This window comes from Armigeres subalbatus, chromosome 3, assembly GCF_024139115.2.
Source record: "Armigeres subalbatus isolate Guangzhou_Male chromosome 3, GZ_Asu_2, whole genome shotgun sequence".
NCBI lineage: Eukaryota > Metazoa > Arthropoda > Insecta > Diptera > Culicidae > Armigeres > Armigeres subalbatus.
In genome coordinates, this window is record NC_085141.1 from 46,655,742 (window position 1) to 46,673,575 (window position 17,834).

Below are 17,834 nucleotides of genomic sequence, written 5' to 3' on the forward strand. Positions count from 1 at the left end.
TCTAATATGTAACTGCCCAGTCTATGCACAATTGCGCTTCCAAATATTTGGTGAACACTTACTTAGTGAAATTGACTTCAGAAACCTGAACCTTCAGAGTATTTTGTTGTTCATAACCCGTTGTGGTAAGGAGCTATAAGCTCTTGTACGTTAATGCGTTGTATGCCCTCTTCAAGGGCCCTTTTCCAAACATTCCCTTTGTTCTCCCATCCACATTCCTTTCCTTTTGTTCACTTCCTTTTCCGTCAGGTGTGTGATGAAAAAGGCTGTGAAGGCGATGGCACAAATCTCCCAAATTGAGGTGAACGTGCCCCTGGAGCCGACGTTCTGATACCTGATAGATTGATCGGTTCGGAAAATAATGCAATCAGATAATATAGGGTGTTGAATCGGTTCAATATTTACATTTAATCATGGATCAGATCAGACTACATCTGTAAATTGATTGGTGTGGAAAATGATAAAATAAGACGAATCAGCGTGCGGTTGGTCAGGTTGGACCCCGCCAAGGGCGCCAGTCTTTAGAAGGCGCCGAAATCAAGGATTACGCTACAAGAAAAAGAAGTTTAGGGTGAGTACAATGGTAGAGATATGTTAAATAATTTAGAGCAAGCAAAAAATATTGCTTTATTTCCACATCAACATGTTATATGGATTTGTTTTAGTTTTGACTGCTATTCCGATTTTCCAAGCAGTTCCAAAACCGGTTACAATAATAAAGAATAAAGAACAAAGAAAACAAAAATATATTATTGAACAAGTTATTTGAAAATCATGGATTTTGATTACCAACATTTTGTGAATCGGATTATTTCAAATTTTAGCTATTACATATTAGGGCCACCGAGGGATTTCCAGAACCATAATGTTTGATAGCAGTGACCTGCAGTGACTATTCGCGAAATGAAGAACGTATTGAAGCAGTGCAGCAAACGTTTTTTGTGGATTTTTCTTTTCTTCTCATTATAATCAAATGTAGATTGGTCCTGAGGTAGACGGCAACTCCGACCATTGAACAACCCAATGCATAGTTGAATTTTATCGACACAAATATGTACAGGAAGTGCCTTCAAACTATCAGCAGACACAGTCCTGAGTTAAATTTTCCTTGATCCGAGTAGATCTGTTGGCGATTCCGATCATCAACCAATCTACACACCATACAGTTATTGACCCATTAGTTACTTCAAACCGTCGACCAAGCCATACTAGATTTGATATTTTTTCTTGTTTCGTCCGATAGCGATTTGAACATCAATCACCCAACCCACGTTAGAGTTTGATTTAATTTGTCCTAACTGGCTGAATTTTACTTAATCCAAACAGGTTCAAATGGCAACTCCCGGCCATCAACAAACCCACTCCAAAAAAATGGTTTTCCTTGATTCGACTAGACCCGATAGAAACTCTGACCTTCAAATATCTCAACCCAGCCAGAGTGAAATTTTATTAACCCAGTTAGGTCCAGAAGTGGTTTCAAATCACCGTTAGACCCACTCCAGAATTGGATTTTCCTTGACCTGAATAGGTTCGATAACGATTCCGATTATCGACCGATGCATTTCAGAGCTGGTTTTCATTGACCCAACTAGACCCAGCAGTCCGTAGGCTCTGAAAAAAACCTTTACATTTTTATTGAACTTCCAACTCGGCTCCAACACGGCTCAAAAATCTCAAAAAACATTCTGCAATTCAGATGAACTTCAGAAACAAAGGTTCTTGTTCTCTTCGCAGTATTGAATGATATTTAAAGCATCTTTGAACCACTAAACCTTCTAATCTTATTATTGGTGCATTTCAAATTGTCTCTCAATGTGAAATTTTTGCATTTTTATATTTACAGTATGGTCCATAAAAAAATGCGAAAATTTGAAAATTATAGTTACGTAGTTTTATAATTGAGAGACTATGTTACATAGTAACAATTTTTTTCATCAAAACATTCACTAGATACAAATGTTTTTTTCATGATACGTTTGCTTACACACATATATATGAATAGTAGAAATAACCCTTTAATGTACAAAAACAAAAGTTAAAAAATATTTTCGCATTTTTTTATGGACCATACTGTATTTGTAAGAGAGGGGCGCCAAATCATGGTTTCGCTAAGGGCGCTAGCAGTTCACGCTACGGCTCTGAAGTAGGGTGTTAAACCGGTTTATTTAATTTTATTATTTAGCAAATCTGACTAAATCTATAATTGTTCGGTTTTGAAAATCATGAAAGTTTAATTGGTCTATAAAATCGGGTGGCATGTCTAGACACTTTGTGATCGAGTGTGGACGTCTCAAGCTTCACGATTCTTTAAGAAAAAGTAGTAATTGTGAAGTTATCTGGAGGGTATTTGCTCCGCTCAATCAAATCGCGTAATAACTTAGAACGTCGCTTAGAACACTAAATCCCCTGAGTAACTAACTTTTAGATTCTGCACCCTGGATTGTGGGATAGTATCATATCTCGGAAGTTTGGTATGCGAATCTTATTCCTTTGTATACCTACCCGAGTTTTTCATCGCGGAAAATACAAAAAATTTGACACCGTTTAAAATACCTACAAGGGAAACAAAATGATCGCATTTTTGTAGCAATCGACAAAAGTAGGCATGGGAGAAATGGAACAATAAAGTTTGTGATATACGTAAGAATGAAAAACTCAATGATTTTCTAAAAATTACCAAAAATTGCACAAACACTTTATCCAGTTGGGATCTCCGGTAGAAACATTTCCATCAGGTTACTTAATATTTAAATGCAAACTAACCTCGAAAAAATTTTCACACAGCACATGGCGTACAGGCAACAAAGCTTTCTTAGTGTTACGGTTTTGCGATCACTTTTCTTAATTTTACAAAACAACTTGGTAGTTTTTTCGAGTTTTTTGGATCAAGCTTTCTTAATTCACCTGGTCAGCTGGAAGAACTAACAATTCGGAGATGATTCATGTCATGAGCTTATCTCAAAATCGGCAAAAATGCAAATGTTACAAATATGCGATCGTGGGCAGTTTATTAACCACTTACTACCAGATAATCATTCTCCGGGATGTTCCGAAATGTGTCATGATCTAAAAATCTTACAAATATGATCTGATTTACTTAATTAAATATCAAATACTCACTCTGCTTTACTCTATGTTCATAAACACAGTGGCCCGATTTCGTCCGTTCAATAATCAGACGATCAAAATAAGCAACAAATACACAATCAATCGATTATTTTCCCGATGAAATAGGCAACCGATTACTCGCGACTTAATCGTACGATAAATCTGGCGACGGAAATATGTAGCCTACGACAATCGGCGTCGTCGTCGTTCAAAAATAGGTCGATTTGGTAGGGGAAGTGTTTTTTTTTTTTTGAGAGAACCAATGACAAAGCTTTGTTTTTGTCAAAGATAAGATCCGAAAGACAATTTTGTTGTCTAAATTTTCATCGCTTTAATTTGCATTATACCTAACTACAGTAAATTTCGGTTTTACGCTATAATAGTTTCTGCTTTTATATAAATATTCGAGAATCTAATTATGATTACAAAATTAGCATCGTATTCACGGAAATATCAGAGCATGCAATTCAAATGAGTCTTGTGGTATTTCGTTTGGGTTCTGGCTTGTTGCGTGGTGCGTTTGTCAGTAACAAACTCAAACGACAAAGAGTATACTGTTAGGCGTTGCTCGATTATTGATTCCCTGCTCATGATGTACCTACCTATACCTATGATAGTCGTACACTCCGTGTTGTCAGGAGCCAAACCAAATGTAATGTCTTGCTTTCAGGGTTGCCACATTTAAATCTGTATTTTTGCTTCAGAAAATCTTTTTATCCGTATCTCAAGTCCAAAAATAAAATCTGCATTTCAAATCTGTATTCATATGAGTCATATCAAAATTGTTTTTGCCTTTCTCATATACTAAGTATACGTAAAGGCTATATGTTCGCTCCAAAAATGAACTTTTTATAGGAGGCCCGGAGACCCATAGTGTTATATACCAATTGACTCAGTTCGACGAATTGAGGTGATGTCTGTGTTCATGTGTTTTTTTTAACGAAGGTAATGGAAATCTGCAACCAGACACCTGGGGAGGCGAACCCAGGTAGTGTGGGGATGGGATCACCACTCCCGATCCACTAAAACCAACTCCTTCCTCTCCAGTCATTCCCCCGGCCCGCAATTAAGCAATACTTCGGAGGATAGCTATTGGGCATTATGCCCCCTACATGACGTACACAAGTGCACCAATGCGCCTCGACTCTCCTACACTCCCCATGCAACACATTTGCACAAGACACACTGGCACCACATGTGCTCCAACACTCACCTGCCTATGCCGCTTGAATGATTCCAAGAATCTTACAGGTACCCCATGCCGCCATCTCACAACATAGACAGTCCTCATTCAGTATGATGTTCACCCCGTCCTGCAGTAGGGTGGCACCACTTGTCTACCAAGCCGGAGCGACCCTAGGTTGGTGGCTCCTATGCCGCTCCTACCTCAGCTATGAGGCAGACCCTTTCATGTCTCCAATTTCTGAGGTGCCGCAGAAGCATCAACCCCCCGACACTCCTGCCAGTCATAGCGAGACTTTCGTGTCCCCTACTTCTGAGGTGCCGCAGAGGTATCTGCCCCCCGACACTCCTGCCAGGCCTCACCAGACTTCAGTCATTCTAACACTACCGACCATGCGTACCATGCGAGACTTACTTGTGTGCTCACCCATACACTCGGTCCCTCACTCTGTGGAGGTATTACGAGTAATACCCCCAACTCCCATTCGCTTGCACCACATGTGCACCACTTGGGGGTGTGTGGGTACCACCCACTGCCACCCGCTTGCCGCCGAAGCAGCCCTCACTCTGTGGAACCTCCACAGGCTCCGTCAACGACCTGGCTAATTGTTTCACCCCCTAGGTCATTCGTCCCCTCGGCACGGGTCGCCTGACACCTTGGGATTCGGGGTTAGGGACGCCATGTTGTCATCTTCAGTGTTGTACTGAGCCTGATGATATGGCCGGATTTACACCGTTACGCACTACTTCCAAGTATCCATATCCCAACGTAACGGGTATGTGTGCATGTGTGTGTGTCTGTGCGCACCCAAGTACCAAAATGAAGCAAAAATGTCACTCATTTTTCGGGCACTTAACCAATTTGCTCGCAACAAGTTGCATTCGACGCAGAATTCTGTCCCATTGTTTCCTATTGAAAATTGGCCAGATCGAACTATGGGATCGAAAGTTATGGTCAAAATCCTTTATTACGGAATAATCCCGTAAAAAATTGTCACTCATTTTTCGGGAACTTATCCTCAACCGATTTGCTCGCAACAAGTTGTATTCGACGCAGAATCCTGTTTCATTGTTTTCTATTGAAAATTGGCCAGATCGATCGGATCGGAAACACTTTTTTATGGAACCATCGCGTAAAAATTTGTCACTCATTTTTCGGGCACTTATCCTCAACCGATTTGCTTGCAACAAGTTGCATTCGACACAGACTTCTATCCCATTGTTTCCTATTGAAAATTGGCTACATTGGACCATGGGCACGAAAGTAATGAATAAAATACATTTTTTTAGAATGTTGTGAAAACTCATATGTGAATATGTACGTTATGTGGAAGATATTGATTTGGGAAATGTATTGGAGGTGACCACTTTCCCTTCGATGGGACTCGAACCCATGACCCTACAGTACACTAGACTGGTGCTTTAACCAACTAAGCTACGAAGAACCTCCGTCGGCCTTCGCAACCTAGCGGCTACTGAACGAGATCGAGATTACCAAATTGGACGCATAGTCAAATCACTCGCAATCCATTTCTCAAGCCAACACTTCCACATGTGTATAGTACACGTTCACATTAGAGGAGCGTGAGAATTTAGAATGCCTGGCGGCTGTACACATTCTTCATCAGCAACTGTACTGATCAAGTGAGGTTGTGTAAGCTATTTGCCAGTCGATCGTCAAGCTCAGACCCGACCGCATTTTTTAATTTGATAATTCACGAATGAAATCTGTTAAGGGTCTCTTCTAGCCATGTTCACAAAAGCTTTTTTGGGCTAATATTCAGCCACACTAAAAAGAAGCACTGATAAGGCCATTACAAATACAGTGATATCCCGTTTTTATCACCCCCATGTTGAATTTTGGGGTGCTAAAATAGGAAATGTGACAAAATCGAAACAAAAAAAAATCGATTTTTTAATTTGTTTCACAAATATGAATCAGTTTATGCCTTGGGAAGGCAAAATACGTGAACGGAACTCATATTTTTTTTGTCGAAAAGGCTTACAAAAATGATTCATAATAAACTACAGTCGGTGAAAGTTATTTCATGAAAATCATTGTTGTTTGCGGTGTTATTTAAAAAAATAAAAAGAACGACAAAAATTTTAAAAAATTTTGAGGTGGCAAAATCGGGTCGAAATCGTGATAAAATCGGGACGTGACAAAATTGGGTCGAAAAAGTGATAAGATCGGGGGTAGACAAAATCGGGGAGTGACAAAATCGGGTCAATACTGTATTACATAAAAATTATGTTCACAGTGTACAGGAGCAATCATCCAGAGGTCCAAAAAATCGGCGGCTTTTTCAGATTCGTGCTGAAGCCATTGCATTTTAAATTTATCCAGAAAAAATCAAATGCAGTGCAACATAGTAGCCTGAATTTGTGTGTGCTATCTTTCGTGCCACGAGCAGCAATGTTGCCTGTTGATGAGCTACGCAATTGGCTTCGCAAAACCACGGTATAGACTAAATTCGATTACTAATTATTGGAATGATTAATTAAGATGCGGTTTTCGCTGAGTGAAAGTTTTTGTCTTTGAAAGTTTTTAAGTATTCCTTTTAGCTATATAGGTTTTCTTTTAAACTGCGCTTAATGGGGAAGCGTCATTAACAGTATAATGAAAAATAAATTTCCCCATACTAACTTGCATGCAAACTTAAAACGGCTTGTGCTAAATCAGTTTTAATCCAAATGAGCTCAAATTTTCAGAGGACACTCAGAACATGTTAAAGAAACAGATTAGAGCTTTGGAGCAAATTCGATTGTTTGAACCACCCTAATATAGGATATAGGAGCTATGGGATGAAATGCCGAACCGTTCCCCTAGTTTGTCACAATTCCTCATCCATATCAAGAATGTTTGGTTTTCTAAAATGTGATGATTACGATTACGAGCTTTATAACTTGACATAACAATCAACTACAATAAAATGTGTGAGTTTTGACATCAAGATACTCCTTATCAAGTAATAAAGCTTGTAGTCTTAATGAGATCTCAAAATAGTGTTAAATGCATTCTCAATACTTTGCAAGTACTGTGGATTTTGTTCAGATTTAGAAACAATAAGTAACTTAAATATAACACTATTTTTGGCTTCTAATGTATCAAAAAATGAACGACTTTTGATTTGATAATCCTTTGTTGTTGTTAGACCATTGTTGATCATCCTTCTCGAAAACTGCTTCGAAATTCGCCGACAAATGCCTCCGCAAATGGACGCAGTTTGCTTAACAGAATTCGGTACATTACCTTGTACGCGGCATTTCATGTGTTATACCTCATTGATTAGCACAATCGAGTCTGTGCCCTTTCTTGTAGATAGGACATATGAGGCCATCAATCCAGCTCAAAGGTATTTCTTCTCCTTCCCAAATTATTTCAATCACTTGGTGAATTTGTTTCGTTTGTTTTCAACTTTGAGAATTTCGCCCGGGATTCCGACCTCCCCAGCGGCCTTGCCGTTCTTTAACTCTCATGATATACAAATGCATAAATGGTAACATGGCTTAGAAACTACCCGTTGCTGAGCGGTTCTATTTTCTCTATGCTGAAAGAAGTTCTTAATACTACCTTAGGTTATTTAAATTTCAGCAATACTTCTTAGCGATAATTGTACCTACTGATTCCGTTACGATCTTTGCTTGGACCTTTTGTTTTACGTTGGACCCGTTTGTGGAAGTGAAATTCCGACAAGCGGTGGTAATCCTGCAAGGACACCATTCTGGGAAAAAACCTCTTGGAAGGTCTTGTCTCTACCTACGCTCAGAAATAAATATTAATAAAAACAAGAGGAAGGAAGGAGGAATTCCTGAATTATTTTTTATTACATTTTAATGCGCTAATTGTGGGACAATCATAAATTCAATATCTGGGAATGCCCTTCACGCAAAAAAGCTTAGAATTCCCGTGCAAAGTATACCACTACAAAGACGTTTATTAGTATGTTACCGCCTCATAATAAAAAGGTTACTAGTTCCTATGTGGCGTATTGGCCAGACAACTTGGCCAGACATTTTATTTTTTGCGACCTCATGGCCTCTACCGGTCTCTATCGGTTTGGGAACATTCTCCCTACAATAATGCGTTTTGGTAGAACCCCGGCGATATATCCACACATTGAATAGTATTGATATTGACCATGCAAGTTTAACGGATCAAAAGGAGCCTATCAGTATCGGGAGTCAGAGCTCATTCTCACTTCTTATCCAACGTAAAAAATTGTGTGACTGAATAAGACAAAGCTACATTGGTTATGAGATCGCTTGGAGTTACTGACAAGGAAATTGTAAATGTCGTAAAACTGGCGACGAAATGGAAATCATGCGTCGAGTTAGAATACATCTCGTTCAAGGTAGTGTTGGATGGAAAATGGAGATCTGCTGCATTCTGCAATTCTACTCGGTCAGATGTAATCAAAAACGGCGAATTCATCGATCGACCTAGGAATACATGGTACCCGTGCAGTTGAATAGCTTAGAATATTGTACGAACGTTACTTTTACTTTCAGTTATTTTTAGTTGATTGTTAATTTTAAGTTAGTTTGTAATGCTGTTTTCAATTGTATTGACATTTGAAATTTTGTTTGAAATTGTTTCCTTTATTTTATGTTAGATAGTTAGATAGTTGAGGTTCGGATCAAGATAGAATATTTCAAGCTTAGAATTGGTTTTAAAAGCAGTAAATAGAGAGTGCAAAAAGTTACTTAAAACTGCAAACTTCGTTCCACGTCAAGTTCGACCTGACCCTAACGCGAACCAAGTAGGTCCATCAGTGGAAACCAGGTCATACATGTGCCACATTCGCGTCATGCAAGTAAGCACAATCCACCAAAATGCGGAAGTGCATTGTAGTTCGGGTGCTCTGTACTGACGGAATTCATTCAACACCACGGCAAATACGTTCGATTCCCAAGAGTGGTGCTCTGAAGCTATTGAGTTACAAAACAGAGCGCTCGTACAACACAACCGAAAACAATAAACGCGATCGAGTTTCGGAAGAACGCCACCGGTAAAACTGTCCACCGCAGCAATTCGGCAACCTGACAAACGCCAACAGCGCTGAAAATTGCGAACAGCCCTTGCCATGGGCAGCGATTTTAACAAGTTTTGCTGATTACGTATTAGTAGGGTAGGTGCTTCCGTGATTACGGCATATTTACATTTCAATTGGCGAAGGTGAACACTCATTGTCAACGACGAAAGTTCAATGAACTGACTGGGATTTAAAACCCGTCGGCTTTATGGCATGTAAAAAGTCATCTCACATTAATTTAGTTAAGATGTTACACTCTTATTTTTGATTACCTAATGTCGGCTAAAATATCTCGAGTTTCCACAGCCATGTGATAACACAACTGCTTGAATTTTTACCCTACTCAAGTTTTTTGCGCGAGCAAATTTAGTCACCTTCGCATGTGGCCACTTATCGAATTGTATGATCAGCGCTTTATCGATGTAGCAAACCACGTTTCCGCAGATGCTATTACATTTTTTTCGATACAAATAATATGTTTATATTTTAATCCATTTTGTTTTTGTCCCACTGTCCTTCCCTAGTACCCTCGCCGAGCTCGCAAAGGTCATCAGCGTCATTGCGAAGGTGGCACCCACAAGCCCACTACGAAGGAGTCTCTACAACAGCTCGGCTCACTTTCAACGTGAGAAGTACATATTCGACATCGTGCTGCCGACGTTCGAAAAGTTTCAGGAAACACGTGGCCTCAAACCGTCGCGTATGTTCAACCACTATCCGACGGTAATCGCTTCGGATTGTTCCGACGGGCAAGAATTTGTGCTGCAGAATGATCTCACAGCGCAGGGTTTCAAAAACTTTCAACGCACGGAACCCCTGGACTACAGCAATGTTCTGCGAGTTCTGACCGAGCTGGCAGAGTTTCATGCGATATCGTTCGCTATGAAAGACCAGGCGCCGGAAATTTTCGCGAAAATTGTCAGCCAGCTGAGGGAAACCATTTTTGTGGCACCACTGCATGGTTCATTCGAGGGGTTTTTGAAGCGACAGGTGGACTACGCGATGCGAACGCTGGAGCACAGTCCGGCTAAGGGTGATGAAGCAGTTTCCAAGAGGTTGCTCCGATTTCGCGACGAGTACGGGCCGTCGATGGTGGACTGTGTCGATAATAAGGACGATGTGGTAGTCTGCCATGGCGATTGCTGGATCAGCAACTTGTTGTACAGACATAAGGTAAGACATGGCAATCTGACATGACGTAACTGTAGAAGTGTTTAAACACGAATAGAAAATAAGACATTATCATCATGGCAGCTAATCTTCATTTTAGTGCATGCAATACTCTCCAGTGGTAATTTGTATCCAGTTTTTGTCTGCGTTAGTAACAAGTTAACCTGTCATAAGACGAGTTTAAACAATCCCATTGAATTCCACCACTTAATTGTATCCTGACAGATACGTATTTCGACCTCAACAGTAAGGCCGTCTGAACACTGAAGACGGCCTTACTGTTGAGGTCGAAATACGTATCTGTCAGGATACAATTAAGTGGTGGAATTCAATGGGATTGTTTAAACTCGTCTTATGACAGGTGAGAACATTCCACTAAAAAGCTCAAAATAATTTTCTTAAAGCCTAGTACGCAGATCTCAAGGAAAAAGGTCAAGGAAAATTTGATCAAATTACCAAAGTAATTTTGATAGTTGATAAAATTAGTCAATAAAGTAGGCGAAAAAAATCATGTTTTGTGTTGTCACCGAGCAGGTAGGTAACTGTAAATAATAGCTACAACTTTTTTTTTCTAAAAAAAAACATCTCTTGTAGCAATGTCGGATAAAAATCATTACGAGGACTTCTGAAGAAACACGGACGTGTATTCCTCCTCGCTCAAGCTAATAAATGATTATTTCCGTGCAAGTCAGCGGAAGAATTCCTGCCACTTCCTCCATATTTTTAGCTGTTTGCTGCATCCCATTCTGCCTACCTGTCAACGATTAGGTACCCGAATGAGTTACGTTCAGTTTCGGCGGCCTGGTCCACCGAATTCCATCATCGGCGGAATTCATCGCTCTCCTACCTACCAAACTTTGCTTTCTAAACGTAAGGGGCCCCACACACGTTCCGACATGTTGTACAACTTTGACTCCACCCTCAGGAAATTTGGCTCGGTCGGAGTAAAGTCGGACCGTCTGTGGGCAAGTTGTACGACTGCTGAACAGTACAACTTGCCCACAGACGGTCCGACTTTACTCCGACCGAACCAAATATCCTGGGGGCGGAGTCAAAATTGTACAACATGTCGGAACGTGTATGGGGCCCCTAAGAGTCCATCAAATGAATCACTGAATCAATGTCGTCTTGATTTTCGCAGACGGGACGATAATTCTAGTACTGTTTGCTGAAAACGCAGCCCCAGATGCTTGAGTTTCGTTGCATCCAGCGCTTTTTAGGCGAGCCATTAACCTTGCATTCTTGTTCGAGTCATTCAAAGGATTAGGCCACCGAAAGGGGTTTGAAAATTGATTCTTTCGTTTTAAATGATAGATCATAAACTGAAGTATCCGAGACAATTGGTTTCATATAGGATAACACTTTCTCTGCAATATTTTGAGGTAGGTGTAAAACATGGAATTTATCGTTCGTCACGTTTTTCTGAAAACCGTGTTTTTCAGATCGGAGGAATTGAATTCATATGAAACCAAGGAGCAGTAACTCTACTTTTTTCAAGAAAAGAATTAGACTTCTGCGCCTAATGAAATTTTATCAGCTGCGGCGTAATGATGAATCATTTTCAGCCAGTGGAGGAGGCCTAGCGGTGTCATGCAGTTGAAGATCGGCGGCGTGGATCGGCGTGAACTTATTTAATAGCTTATAAATTCTCCGGAAGCAATTCCGGAAGACCAACTAATAATCCCTTTGGAAGTTCCTCCAGGATTTCGTCCAGAAATTCCTTCATGAATTCGTCCCGAAAGTTCCTTCAAAAAATCCTACCGAATAAATACATCCAGGAAGTCTATTGGAGAATTCACCCGTAATTACACAGAAAATTCCTTAACGAATTTATCCAAAAATTCAATATATTCCAGGAACTGAATTATAGAATCTTTTGGGAACTCCTTAGGATATTCGAATAGTGTTTTCTGGATGAGTTCGTGGAGAAATTTTGGGAGATATAGCTTGAAAAATGTCAATTCTGAGAGAAATTCTGGAGCAGGCGTTTGCGGGGGGATTCTTGGAAAACAAAAATCCGAAGGAAATTCTGGAAAAATACCTGGGGCAATTTCCGTTAGAATTACCGGAATGTGGGTTGAGAATTTCTTTGAGAAATTCATGGGGGAACTTTTTAAGGAACTTTCTGAGCGATTTATATTGGAGGTTTTTTGATTCCTGGCTGATTTCTTGGAGGAGTTCCTGGAGGAACTTTCCAATAAACTCTTGAAGGGAACTTTTCGAGGAGTTCTTGGAAGAATTTCTAAACGAATTTCTGGAAGAACATCCTAAGGGATTTTTGGAAGAAATCTCGGAGGATTTCGTAGAAGAACTTCTAGATGAATTCCTACAAGAACTTTTGGAGGAATTCCTGAAGAAAGTTTCCAAGGAATTCCTGGAAGTTGGCTAGTGGGTTTTGACTGTGAAATTTGTAATTGCTTTTCCCCGATTAGCCCGGATCGAAACGTTGGCGATGAATAAAAATTGAGCACACAATTATCCTGGAAATTCTTCCGAAAGAATTCCTGGTTGATCTCGAGAAATTCCTAGAGGACATTTTAGAAGGGTTCTCGGAATATCTTCCGTAAAAAGGTCTAACTTCTAACTTCTGGAGCAACTCCTGGAACAACATTCTGAATGATAACTTTCAAAACAATAACTGGTAGAGGACTTCTGGAGGAATGCCTGAAGGAACTTCCCGAAAAAAAATCTATAGAAACTTTCCGAGGAATTCCGGGAAGAACCTTTGGAAGAAAACGTACCAGAGCTTATGGAGGATTTCCCAGAAGAATTCGGGGGAATAACTGGTCGATCTACTAGAAGAACTCTTTAAGGGACTTCCAAGGAAATTTCTGAAGGAACCTCGAATGAACTTCCCAAGAGACTTTCATTGGAATATTTATAGCAAATTTCAAAGCAAATCCTGAAGGAACTATGTGAGAAATTTCTTCGGGATTCTAGTCAGAACTTAATCCTTAAGGAATAATTTTCTCCGGAAGATGCTTTAGGTATTCCTTCTGAAATTCCAATAGGAATTCGACCGGAGGCTCATTCAGGACTTCCTATGGTAGTTCCCTCATGAATTACCCTTGAAGTTCCTTCAGCAATTCCTTCGGAAGTTTCATCAAGAAAACTTCGGTAATTGTTTCAAGAATTCCTTCAAAAGTTCCGTTCCTCAGGAAGTTCTATCAGGGATCAGGATCAGGGAAATTCCATCAGGGATTCCTCCAGCGGTTCCTTCAGGAATTCCCGAGTAGGTTCCTTCAGAAATTCCTCTGAAAAATCCTTCAGAAATTCATCCAGAAGTTCCATTAGAAATTCTTCTGGAAGTTCCTTCAGGAATTCCTCCAGAAGTTCCTTTAGAAATTCCTCCGGAAGTTCCTTTAAGAATTCCTCCGGAAATTCCTTTATGAATTCCTCCGGAAGTTCCTTTATGAATTCCTCCCGAAGTTCCTTTGATAATTCCTCCGGAAGTTCCTTTAGGAATTCCTCCGAAAGTTCCTTTAGGAATTCCTCCGGAAGTTCCTTTAGGAATTCCTCCGGAAGTTCCTCTAGGAATTCCTCCAGGAATTCCTTCGGAAGTTCTTTAGTAATTCCTCTGGAAGTTTCTTTAGGAATTCCTTCGGAAGTTCCTTTAGGAATTCCTTCGGAAGTTCCTTTAGGAATTCCTTCGGAAGTTCCTTTAGGAATTCCTTCGGAAGTTCCTTTAGGAATTCCTTCGGAAGTTCCTTTAGGAATTCCTCCGGAGGTGCTTTTAGGAATTCCTCTGGAAGTTCCTTTAGGAATGCCTCCGGAAGTTCCTTTAGGAATTCCTCCGGAATTTCCTTTAGGAATTTCTCCGGAAGTTCCTTTTAGGAATTCCTCCGGAAGTTCCTTTTAGGAATTCCTCCGGAAGTTCCTTTTAGGAATTCCTCCGGAAGTTCCTTTAGGAATTCCTCCGGAAGTTCCTTTAGGAATTCCTCCGGAAGTTCCTTTAGGAATTCCTCCGGAAGTTCCTTTAGGAATTCCTCCGAAGTTCCTTTAGGAATTCCTCCGGAAGTTCCTTTAGGAATTCCTCCGGAAGTTCCTTTAGGAATTCCTCCGGAAGTTCCTTTAGGAATTCCTCCGGAAGTTCCTTTAGGAATTCCTCCGGAAGTTCCTTTAGGAATTCCTCCGGAAGTTCCTTTTAGGAATTCCTCCGGAAGTTCCTTCAGAAATTCCTCCGGAAGTTCCTTCAGGTATTCCTCGGGAAGTTCCTTCAGGAATTCCTCCGGAAGTTCCCGCAGGAATTCCTCCGGAAGCTCCTTCAGGAATTCCTCCTGAAGTTCCTTCAGGAATTCTTCCGGAAGTTCCTTTAGAAATTTTTCTGGAAGTTCTTTCAGGAATTCCTCCAGAAGTTCCTTAAGAAATTACTCCGGAAGTTCCTTCAGGAGTTCCTCCGGAAGTTCCTTTAAGAATTCCTCCGGAAGTTCCTACCGAAGTTCCTTTAGGAATTCCTACGGAAGTTCCTTTAGGAATTCCTCCGGAGGTATTTTTTTTTAATTTCTCCGGAAGTTTTTCCAGAAATTCGTTTGAAAGTTGCACCTAGAATTCCTCCGGAAGTTCCTTTAGGAGTTCCTCCGGAAGTTTCTTTATGAATTCTTCCGGAAGTTCCTTTAGAAATTCCTCCGGAAGTTGCTTCAGGAATTCCTCCGGAAATTCCTTCATGAATTCTTCCGGAAGTTACTTTAGAAATTCCTCTGGAAGTTCCTTCAGGAATTCCTCCAGAAGTTCCTTTAGAAATAACTCTGGAAGCTCCTTCAGGAGTTCCTCCGGAAGTTCCTTTAAGAATTCCTCTAGAAGTTCCTTTAGGAATTCCTCCGGAAGTTCCTTTAGGAATTCCTCCGGAAGATCCTTTAGGAATTCCTCCGGAAGTTTATCCAGAAATTCGTTTGGAAGTTGCACCTAGAATTCCTCCGGAAGTTCCTTTAGGAGTTCCTCCGGAAGTTTCTTTATGAATTCTTCCGAAAGTTCCTTTAGGAATTCCTACTAAAGTTTCACCTAGAATTCCTCCAGAAGTTCCTCCAGGAATTCCGATGTACTTCTTGGAGGAACTTTCGAAAGAATTCTTGGAATAACTAGATAAGGAATTTCTGGATAAACTGTCGTAGGAATTCCTGGAGGAACTTCCGAAGGAATTCCTGGAGGAACTTCCGAAGGAATTCCTGGAGGAACTTCCGAAGGAATTCCTGGAGAAACTTCCGAAGGAATTCCTGGAGGATTTTCCGAAGGAATTCCTGGAGGAACTTCCGAAGGAATTCCTGGAGGAACTTCCGAAGGAATTCCTGGAGGAACTTCCGAAGGAATTCCTGGAGGAACTTCCGAAGGAATTCCTGGAGGAACTTCCGAAGGAATTCCTGGAGGAACTTCCGAAGGAATTCCTGGAGGAACTTCCGAAGGAATTCCTGGAGGAGCATCCAAAGACAGAATAAGGGTTCCTTTAGGAATTCCTCCGGAAGTTTCTCCAGGAATTCGTTTGGAAGTTGCACCTAGAATTCCTCCGGAAGTTCCTTTAGGAATTCCTCCGGAGGTTCCTTTAGGGATTCCTCCGGAAGTTTCTTCAGGAATTCGTTTGGAAGTTGCACCTAGAATTCCTCCGGAAGTTCCTTTAGCAATTCCTCCGGAAGTTCCTTAAGGAATTCCTCCGGAGGTTCCTTTAGGAATTCCTCCGGAAGTTTCTTCAGGAATTCGTTTGGAAGTTGCACCTAGAATTCCTCCGGAAGTTCCTTTATGAATTCCTTCGGAAGTTCCTTTGAGAATTCCTCCGGAAGTTCCTTTAGGAATTCCTCCCAAAGTTTCACCTGGAATTCCTCCGGAAGTTCCTCCAGGAATTCCGATGTAATTCTTGGAGGAACTTTTGAAAGAATTCTTGGAATAATAGGTAAGGAATTCCTGGAGAAACTTTCGTAGGAATTCCTGGAACTACTTCCGAAGGAATTCCTGGGTGAACTTCCGAAGGAATTCCTGGAGGAACTTCCGAAGAAATTTCTGGAGAAACTTCCGAAGGAATTCCTGGAGGAACTTTAGAAGGAATTCCTGGAGAAACTTCAGAAGGAATTCCTGGAGGAACTTTAGAAGGAATTCCTGGAGAAACTTCCGAAGAAATTCCTGGAGGAACTTCCGAAGGAATTCCTGGAGGAACATCCGAAGGAATTCCTGGAGAAACTTCCGAAGGAATTCCTGGAGGAATTTCCGAAGGAATTGCTGGAGGAATTTCCGAAGGAATTGCTGGAGGAACTTCCGAAAGAATTCCTGGAAGAACTTCCAAAGGAATTTCTGGAAAAACTTCCGAAGGAATTCCTGGAGAAACTTCCGAAGGAATTCCTGGAGGATTCTTCGAAGGAATTCCTGGAGGAACTTCCGAAGGAATTCCTGGAGGAACTTCCGAAGGAATTCCTGGAGGAACTTCCGAAGGAATTCCTGGAGGAGCTTCCGAAGACAGAATAAGGATTCCTTTAGGAATTCCTCCGGAAGTTTCTCCAGGAATTCGTTTGGAAGTTGCACCTAGAATTCCTCCGGAAGTTCCTTTAGGAATTCCTCCGGAGGTTCCTTTAGGAATTCCTCCGGAAGTTTCTTCAGGAATTCGTTTGGAAGTTGCACCTAGAATTCCTCCGGAAGTTCCTTTAGGAATTCCTCCGGAAGTTCCTTTAGGAATTCCTCCGGAGGTTCCTTTAGGAATTCCTTCGGAAGTTTTTCAGGAATTCGTTTGGAAGTTGCACCTAGAATTCCTCCGGAAGTTCCTCTATGAATTCCTTCGGAAGTTCCTTTGAGAATTCCTCCGGAAATTCCTTTAGGAATTTCTCCCAAAGTTTCACCTAGAATTCCTCCGGAAGTTCCTCCAGGAATTCCGATGTAATTCTTGGAGGAACTTTTGAAAGAATTCTTGGAATAATAGGTAAGGAATTCCTGGAGAAACTTTCGTAGGAATTCCTGGAACTACTTCCGAAGGAATTCCTGGGTGAACTTCCGAAGGAATTCCTGGAGGAACTTCCGAAGGAATTCCTGGAGGAACTTCCGAAGGAATTCCTGGAGAAACTTCCGAAGGAATTCCTGGAGGAACTTTAGAAGGAATTCCTGGAGAAACTTCCGAAGAAATTTCTGGAGGAACTTCCGAAGGAATTCCTGGAGGATCTTCCGAAGGAATTCCTGGAGGAATTGCTGGAGGAACTTCCGAAGGAATTCCTGGAAGAACTTCCAAAGGAATTCCTGGAAAAACTTCCGAATGAATTCCTGGAGGAACTTCCGAAGACAGAATAAGGATTACTTGGAGGAATTCCTGGAGAAGCTGCCGGAGGAATTCCTGGCAAATTCTCGAAGAAATTCTTGGAGGAAATTTCGAAT

General features: G+C 41.0%; 2 protein-coding genes across 2 annotated transcripts in view; one reads left to right on the plus strand and one right to left on the minus strand.

Moving 5' to 3' along the window:
• The window catches only part of LOC134226808 (transport and Golgi organization protein 2-like), a 180,877-nt gene that overhangs the window by 142,799 nt on the left and 20,244 nt on the right, over positions 1-17,834 (minus strand). The gene's annotated exons all lie outside the window — the stretch shown is intronic.
• LOC134226788 (uncharacterized) overlaps positions 1-17,834 on the plus strand; it is a 46,191-nt gene that overhangs the window by 21,397 nt on the left and 6,960 nt on the right. Inside the window, exon 2 of the mRNA XM_062707775.1 lies at positions 9,851-10,499. Within this exon, the coding sequence (XP_062563759.1) occupies positions 9,851-10,499 (649 nt within the window). The remainder of the gene's footprint in view (positions 1-9,850; positions 10,500-17,834) is intronic.